The sequence below is a fragment of the Mizuhopecten yessoensis genome, unplaced genomic scaffold (assembly GCF_002113885.1).
Source record: "Mizuhopecten yessoensis strain PY_sf001 unplaced genomic scaffold, ASM211388v2 scaffold10389, whole genome shotgun sequence".
In the NCBI taxonomy this organism is placed as follows: Eukaryota; Metazoa; Mollusca; class Bivalvia; order Pectinida; family Pectinidae; genus Mizuhopecten; species Mizuhopecten yessoensis.
The window spans coordinates 195,167-204,110 of NW_018408522.1; the positions used below are offsets into that span (position 1 = coordinate 195,167).

At 37.0% G+C, this 8,944-nt stretch overlaps 1 protein-coding gene across 3 annotated transcripts in view; it reads left to right on the forward strand.

The window, feature by feature from the left end:
* The window catches only part of LOC110460411, a 9,152-nt gene extending 1,154 nt beyond the window's left edge, over positions 1 to 7,998 (forward strand). Inside the window, exons 2-7 of one of the 3 annotated variants that reach the window (XM_021513287.1) lie at positions 619 to 671; positions 2,160 to 2,601; positions 3,108 to 3,484; positions 4,269 to 5,153; positions 5,363 to 5,494; positions 7,548 to 7,998. In XM_021513287.1, coding sequence (XP_021368962.1) covers positions 2,168 to 2,601; positions 3,108 to 3,484; positions 4,269 to 5,153; positions 5,363 to 5,494; positions 7,548 to 7,966 — 2,247 coding nt within the window. In that variant the 5' untranslated portion in view covers positions 619 to 671; positions 2,160 to 2,167 and the 3' untranslated portion in view covers positions 7,967 to 7,998. The remainder of the gene's footprint in view (positions 1 to 618; positions 672 to 2,159; positions 2,602 to 3,107; positions 3,485 to 4,268; positions 5,154 to 5,362; positions 5,495 to 7,547) is intronic. The other 2 variants (XM_021513289.1, XM_021513288.1) reach the window with 2 other exon arrangements.
* The last annotated feature ends 946 nt before the right edge of the window (positions 7,999 to 8,944 follow it).

Consider the following 8,944-nt stretch of genomic DNA (forward strand, 5'->3'; position numbering starts at 1 on the left):
GGCATATATTTCACAGAGCGGAAGTTTTTCGGGATTTCTGTGGGAGATTGAGGATATATAACACAATATAATCTTATTTAAAACATTGTGTCTCGTAGCAAATTAGGATATAATTTCAATCCAATTTCTCTTATCCAATTATAACCATAGATATATTTACATTGATGTACGTTTATATATGTACAACAACGACGCATTGCTACCAGATCGAATTGAACAATTTCATGGCTGCAATCAAGCAAAAAAAAAATGATCAGTAGTAAATGATAAGCGTGGCTTGCCTTACTAACAAAGCACCTTGATTTCTTCTGAATTGGGTTTTCTTAACTAGTATAACATTACAATCAGAACAAAATACTCATAATGCATTCAATGTGATCCTTGAATGCTTGCCAACGTATGTTGTAAAGTAACTTGACTCTGGTTTAAAAGTCTACCCACTGTAAGGGCACGAGTACGTTATTTAAAGACATTGACAGACTGGTAATTTTCGATCACGTGATAGTGACGTAAGTCGAGATTGTTTGCAAAGGGCATATTATTGTACGACGAAGAAGAAGGAAGGAAGATACTATTTTACATAGATCTGCCTTTTATTTTTAACATTTTCTACTTCAGGACTGTTGGCATGAATAAGATAGACAAGTCATAGAACGTGACATAGTACCACGGTAAGTAGACCGTTTCATTGTTTACATGTTAAAGTTGATTCCAGTCAAAACATAACATGATTTGTAAGGAGTGAATCTCAGTGCTGAGTTAGGATATATCTTTCTTCTCTAAATGGCTTCTCCAGAATCACGGAACACTTCCCGCCGGGAGAGATTGTTATGCAGGACAATCTCACCTTTCCAGACCAATTAGTTTTCGTTACTTTCTCCATACTATCTTATGGACCTTTCTTTGGATGTGGTGTCTCCTAAGTTGTTGTATTGTTTGTCCTGTCACTTAGCGTTTTGTTCATCATTCAATTACATCACTCAAGCATCTTAACTTCGTTGATGTAACAATTAAATCACTCAAGCATCTTAACTTCGTTGATGTAACAATTCCATCACTCAAGCCTCATAACTTCGTTGATGTAACAATTACATCACTCAAGTATCTTAACTTCTTTGATGGTACAATTACATTCTCCTTGTTTGTTGAGGTGGTGCTGTAATATACATTTCTTACATTACCGCTGTGATATGAATTCCTGCCTTTGCATATGGAGATACTATGTTCCTCTCTTGGCCTTGGATTTTTCATACCTTGCAGCACTTTTAATAAATCTAATCAATACATAAAGAAGCGAAAAGAAATCAAACGTGTTCTGAGTGTAAACAGGACAGGTTTTGAGCCCTGGACATCCGTTACCCATATACTTTTGCTCTGATCAAATCTGGAAATTGAAATACATTTCATTGGTCGTTTTGTTTTTCTATACATATATATATCTAAAGCGATAATAAGTCGAAAAAAGAACTACAGCTACGATCATTATTAAGTGATCGACGACTAGTTACGCGTCAGTGCGTTTCGACAATATACCCAATGTCTTGATTGTACCGCCTGTTATATATGTATATAGTTCTTTACATGATCTGTACAGTACCAGAGACGTATAATACATAATACGTCTCTGATATAACTAACAGGCATTATATACAAAATATAGACACAATTGCTATTCCAAGGCTGGATCGTTTGTCTAGTAGGCAATACCTTCTGACACAGACTGATTTTATCATAACTGTGTCCTGAGCTTATTTTTATATGTATGTGTATTTTGTCGGGCAGCGTTCTTTTGTAAAAACTTCCTAACTGTACAAGTAGCCTTACAATAAAGTTAACCAGGAGCTCATTGGTTCTTGCGATTTTATCCTCAGTATATTTACTTTTGGCATTTGCTGTGCAAAAATAGAATACAACTATATATTTATATCTCGCCTCCAGACTTTCTACGTCTCTTGGCTGTTGTGTGTCATGTTAATTTGTATAATCTCGTGTTATATTAACATCACGAACCTGTATTTATTAGATATACTGATCGTCCTCCTACTGGTAATTGCCGTTCTTGAAACTTGTCCTACTGTGTCCTTCAACTATTGAACTAATCTGAGGACTTAAAGGAACGTTAAAACCTCGTGATGATTTTATGTTTTGTTTTGTTATAGTATACAATATGGACGACCTGATAACATATCGCGCAAGGATTGGCATGTTTTCAATGATTCGTGCTTTAAAATCATTCAAAGTGAAACAGAACTCAGGTAAAAGGCAAGTAACGATTCGCCGCAAGAAGAGTACTTGCGAGAGGATGCCAAATAATACTGTTCCTACCAAATCAACAGCTAATGTTGGACATATTTCTTTTTATATATTATTCATTCTCTGCTTAATTATATCCGGACTGGACACTTGTCCCATAATTCATCAACGCCTGCTACCAGACATGACTGGATGGACATCCTCTTCGGTTTGCAAAGTACCTTGTTATATTTCATTTGTACCTCAGCCAGGGATGGCAACCTACGTCGTTTTTAACTGCAGCTGTGACCCTCTCCTAGGTAATGCTGGGATCCACAGTTACAACGGCAATCCGAGAACTCATAGCTGGTAAGCAGACTCTTTTGTATTTACCAAGATATAGGTAACTCCTTTGTAAGCATTGTTTGAAACTACCCGTTTCATCGCCACTTCATTTATAACCTTACTGTTGAAGTCATTCGTCATATCAAAGAGAGAATTGAAGTTGCAAAGACAGAGGGTCAGAGTGCAATATCATTAATTCACTAGGAGAGGCATTCGCTAACTTTATGTATTTTTCGTGGAAAAGAATTTCCAGAAAAAAATCCTATCAATACTGAAATATCTTTTTGATTGCGAGAGTTCAAATAATTGTAAATATTATACAGGCGCATTCTTGCGAAATAAAATGGACGCAAACAGTTTAGTGATTCGCAGTATTTTCAACAATGTACCCTATAATTATGGATACAAGTGGTGACTATTATTCCCTTTTTAATTGCCAGTTGGTTTGATTTCAAATGACTACTATTTTTTTAACTTACATATATACTTAAATGATCAATTAATACAGATGCATTATACTTTCATTTCAGCAGCAGTCAGGCTTCTGCAGATCAAGGTTTACACAACTTGCTTTCCATACCTGAATTACATTTTGAAATGGTTGACCAGCTTGACAGTTCATTTAAACTGATCAATACATCGTTGTGGAATAAGTTCAAATTTGCGTTGAAATGGAAAACAAGGCTTCCAGGGGACTTGTTAGACAAGGCTGAAGACATGTTTTTTGTATCAAACCTTCTTGAAGAACAAGGAGAGATTAGCCCTGGGTCATATACTAAGCTAAAGGAGTGCTTAGTTGGAAACAACGAATGTCTAGATATAATAAACAAGTTCGAGTATAAAATGAGTAGAACGGCATCATACTGTGATCAAGGGCTAGCAGAACAGAGACCAACATCTAATCAAGGTGAGTATAAACAACAGTTGATAGCTTATAGGTTTTAAAATCCCTCTATAGTTGATTTCTGGGCTTTAAGAACGTCCCAAACCCTTTCCCTCCATTTCCCATCTCCGGGCTGCAATATTTCGTTAATAACAGAACCCGATTGATTTCCAGGCAAATCTCTATAGAGAAGTGCAGTATATCTTTTCATACACATACAGCTTCCTTTAATATCTTATTGGATGTATAGTGTAGCGGATCTGGACCAAGTAGCTACACTGTACCGCTTATCTTGTATCTCAGTAGGATATAGCGACTTAATTGTGTTGCGATTTTCCAGGTTCGAATCCCTATCTGGCACTGTGCATGTTTAATCTCAGAAAGTTCTGTAAATTTATTTATTCTTGACTACTTTTCATAAAAACTCTGCAGTATGGGTTTCTTTTCAGAAACGATATATTAAAGCATGTTTTCATTTCGGTAAAAGATTAGTTAAAATGTTTGTGCGTTTTCCCAAACCCTCCTCCCGACGCCCCGAAACTAAGCAGTGCGTAAAATCTCTCCTTCTAGACTGGTCTCCGAATTTACCATTGCTATGATTGCAATGGCTTTAAATATTTTCGGACATCTTTTTCAAGTCAATTAACAGTTTATTTATGTCCAATATTATGTTTCCATAATGACAAGATTAATTTAAGGTTATCATAATTTAATGTTAAAATTCTTGTACAAATCTGTAGCTTTTGAGTGGGCAAATATTGTCAGAACTTTATCTATCAGTTATGATGCTACATTTCTGTCTACTCAGTTGTAGGTAACAGTGCGGAGGGAAATGAAAGGTTTCCTAGTCCGTGTGACAAGTCCAATTCTACTGTTCCTACTCGAGAAGAAATTCCCATTTCTATTCCCCACGAAGGACTTGTAACTTCTTCTCTTTCTCGCGAAACAATAAACACTGCTTTCCCTCACGAAGGTCAAACTGGCGGGCCATTGACCACTTCATTACCTAATGAAGGGCAACGGATAACTTGTTTTCCTATAGAAGGACCTGCAGCCACTTTTGATCCTACTGAAGAACCGATGCTAGCTTCTTATCCTGTCAAAAGACCAATATCTAGTACTGTTCCAGAAGAAGGAATACTGGCCGCTTTTGTTTCTAAAGAAGGACTAGTAGCCAATATCGATCCTACTGAAGGACAAACGACCAATACTGTTTCTACTGAAGGACAAATAGACACCTCTGTTCTTACTGAAAGACATATAACACCTTCTATTTCTCACGAACCAATGGACACATCTGTTTCTAACGAAGAAAAAATGACCACTACTATTCCTACGGAAGAACCAATGGCCACATCATTTCTCAAGGGAGGACCAATGACAACTACTGTTTCTACTAAAGGACAAAAAAACACTTCTGTGCCTACCGAGTTACCAATTACCTCTTCTATTCCTAATAGAGGACACATGCCCACTGCTGTTCCTCCTGAAGGACCAATGATAACTGCTGATTCAAATGAAGGTCAAAAGACCACTGGTGTCCCTACTGAAAGACCAGTGGCCACATCTGTTCCTATTGAGGAACAAATAACTAGCAATCTTTCCAGTGAAGGACAAATGGCCATTACTGTTCCTGCTGGAGGATTAATGGCCACTGCTGTTCCAAGTGAGGGAAACCAGCTACCACTTACAGGTAGGCAAATATGTAGATATAATTGATAAATATTGACAGTGTCATTAACAACTCACATGTTGACTTTCCTCCCCAGAATATTCTTTGGCCAATGTGCGCTACTATGTACATTTAATGTTTTGAATTTAATTTTTTGGAACGGTTTTATTTTCATTATACCTCCTTCTTGTCTACGTAATGCTTATGTGATTTTTTCTTCTTTTTATAAGTCGACTTACACCAGACTTTCCAACAAACAGACATACAGCAGACACAGTTCACACGTCTTGAACCAAGGATTAAGGTTCAGCATGCACAGAATGTTTTCACCGGCAACAACAACGTGGTGTGTTACGGGGCTGGTGAGTAAAATACCTCTCGAATCAAATTTTTGTGGGAAATTTCACAATTGGTATGTATATCAGTTGTTTAAAGACGGGCAGTCGCCTAATAATGATTAAGGCATAGTTCGAATAAGTAGTTTCATGAAATAGGCTAACGGTTTATTTTAGGATATTTCATTTTACAGATAAAGTATTTTCTTAACTCTTAGCCACAATATAAAAAGCAGTAGACGACAGGCTTCAAATCTGTCGTAATAGTGTTATAAAGCGATATTCATCACACCTGTTCCGAAAGATCATGTTGTACACATTTGACGTACCGTAGCGTCAGCCGTTCATCCGTCCGTTAACACTTCTTCTAGTGACTCTGAACAGCTGATTGGAATTAAACCAAGTTCAATTTCCAGAGAACATCCCTAGATGGTGGTATTCAAAAGTGTACGCAGTGTGGAGCTGATCCTCCATATTTGATATTTGCCCCCGCCCATAGGGACTTAGACCCGGTTTATCAGGTTGAAATAGCTCAGTTCCACCCATATAACCATATATACTATTGCTGAGTAAAGAAGAGATGAATACGCATAGGTTCTATGATTGGCTTCAGGCCAAGTCCCCTTATTTGGTAGTCCCTCGGTCATAACATTGAAACGGTTGAGATCCCCACCCCATAACCATTGGTCATGCAAACTTTAATACAGATATGCTACCAGATATTCAATTGCCGGTCATGAGGAGATAAACAAAATGTTCACCCTACATGCCCTATGCCAGGTATACATTTTTGAGCATGAAAAGTTGGTACCGGTATGCTATTAATATTAGCACATGGGAATGGCCCTATCTCTAGGATTGAGTTCGCAATTCTACTTTATATATGATACATTGCCATGATTGCTAATAGCCAGGTGGACGATACATGCCTTCTAGGCCATATTTTCTTCATGTTAAACCAAACGTTGGTCTTATTGCACCATAGAGAGAGAAATCAGGTACGTGTATCTCCAAATAGTAAATGTAAAAACATTGTCAATAAAAATATTATCTGTAAAGCATCACGGTGCTAGAAAAGCAAACGTGTCAATGCCTGTATAATAATATCAGCATTAAGCTAAAAAAAAACCTTAAGATCAACATGGAATCATTGTATACTGATAATTAATTCGCCTGTAATAACAACGAGATGTTTTCACTTCCACAGAATGACAGACATGAATACATTTTTTACATGCGTGGCAACTTTCCTCCCCTCAGTAAGAACAAATAATTTTACTTGGCCATGTAGTTTTCATGTCATAGATAAGAACCTTCTCTGGATTCTGATCTAATTGGATGGATTTCCTTGTTGAATTCGTCTTGTTAACCAATTAACTACATTCAGACTAGATTATCGTTAAGTCGGTTAATTAGGGCGGGGGGGGGGGGGGGGGGGCATTAATTGAAGGGTTTTTCCCCCCCCCCCCCCCCCTCACAGACCATCGTTCTCGTTATACTTGCTCTGATACATTGCCATGATTGCTTATACCCAGGTTTTAAAAAGTATAGTGATTTTGATATTGGGTTATTTAAAACAAAACCCCTTTTTAATGATACATTGCCATGATTGCGAATAGCCAGGTATTAAAAAGTACAGTGATTTTGATATTGGATTATGTAAAACAAACTTTTTTAATGGTGATATATGGTTTTCCTGTAAATATAGAGATTTTTTTATATGGTTTAAAGGTGTTTTGCTAGCAAGATGGTCCATCAGTTGGTGGTGTTTCATAAAATTAATAAACTATATTCACTTTGAAATATTGTATAAATTGTGAAAATAACTACATTGATAAATTTGTTAAACTTTTAAATACATCATTCTTTGTGTCTATAATCGCATATTTTTTTACATTGAAAATCGGTTATGCATGTCTTCTTAAAAACAGTATGTTTGAAATATATTGGCAGGCCCTAGGCATTTGATTTTAACCGGAATGACTTACTTTGTAATGGTTTCCTAACTAAAAATATTGATCCTATATGAAATCATATACATATTTTCTATTTACTTTAATCATTCGGTTTCTCTTTACAGACGCAGGAGATCAAAATGACCAAGCTAACAATATCCAACAAAAACTGGAAGGTATAGAACAGAGACTACAAGAGAGGAAAGTCCAAGAGAGCAATTACCAGGACACGCTAAAATCTACACAACATAAATTTACAGAGATAATATATGACCAGACGAACAGTATACAACATGCGATGCAAAACATAGAGGAGATTGAGAGGGAGTTTCGGAACACCACGATAAAGCAAACGGCACTACTAGAACAACTTGGATGTGGTAAGCCATGCTTGAAAATTATTGAATGTAATATTTTGAGATATTGTATTTCAAACACTGAGTATGCGTTATTACGGGGTCCGTTCGTCTGCCACAGTACATTACGATTACCATATACCTATAGCTATGTAACTGTAATAATAATAATAATATGCAGCATTTGATACCGCGCCCTATCTAGCTAACATAAGCCATTCTAAAGCGCTTTACAGTACATAGATATACAATTAATACAGTTAACATATACATGTACATTAATCAATACAAATTTTGAGGAATTCGTAGGAGCTGTCTTATCAGGCGCTAACTACTAGTCCTATGCCAATTGGCTAATATCTCCCCATGTGTGTATGCATGCGTGTGTGCTGGAGATATAATGTGTAAGTGGTATAAAGATAATACTCCCATTCCTACTGAAAGTTTTTAATGAATGATAAATTTGGACTACATTTGATGCATCAGGGACTTTTTAATTTTCCTAGGTAACTAGGAGTGGTATGTGGATAATGCTTACATCAGTGATGTAGGTAAAGTTGCTTTAGGGTACTAATCTGACCTATATTTTTCGCTTCAGAAGAATTAGTACAATTAATTTCTACCACAATACGCTGTGTTATTCCACTCTCAGATCATTGTATAAACATGCAGACTGTTGAATAACTATGAGTTATACACCACACGCGGTATATGACCTTCCGTAGTTTTGATTGGTCGAGCAGATGAACCTTGACCAGACGACATTTTTTACGCGCTTTTTGCCGCGTGCTGTATTGTTTACGTCGTCTGCTGTCAACATCCGGCAAATGTTGGTGACTTTTGTAATGTTATGCGATGGGAAAAGGGGGTTATTAAGGCAATACCAAGAGAAAATTATGCTTAAAGATTTGATCGCTAGTTGCAGGCAAAATTGATATCGTTTCGACGCCATACCGTCGCGCGTCCAGGTCGTGAAACCCAGAGACGTAATATATATGTCTCTGTGAAACCCAAAAAATATCTGTAACAGTGTCGGAAAATATTTCGTTCTCCCCATGTCCGGTTATCAATATTTGGAGGGCCTGTCTTTGCCGGAACTTTCACTATAAACGTCACCCATAGAGCCTCACGAAGAAACGTCCCAGGCCTATGGTTTTGGACATTGA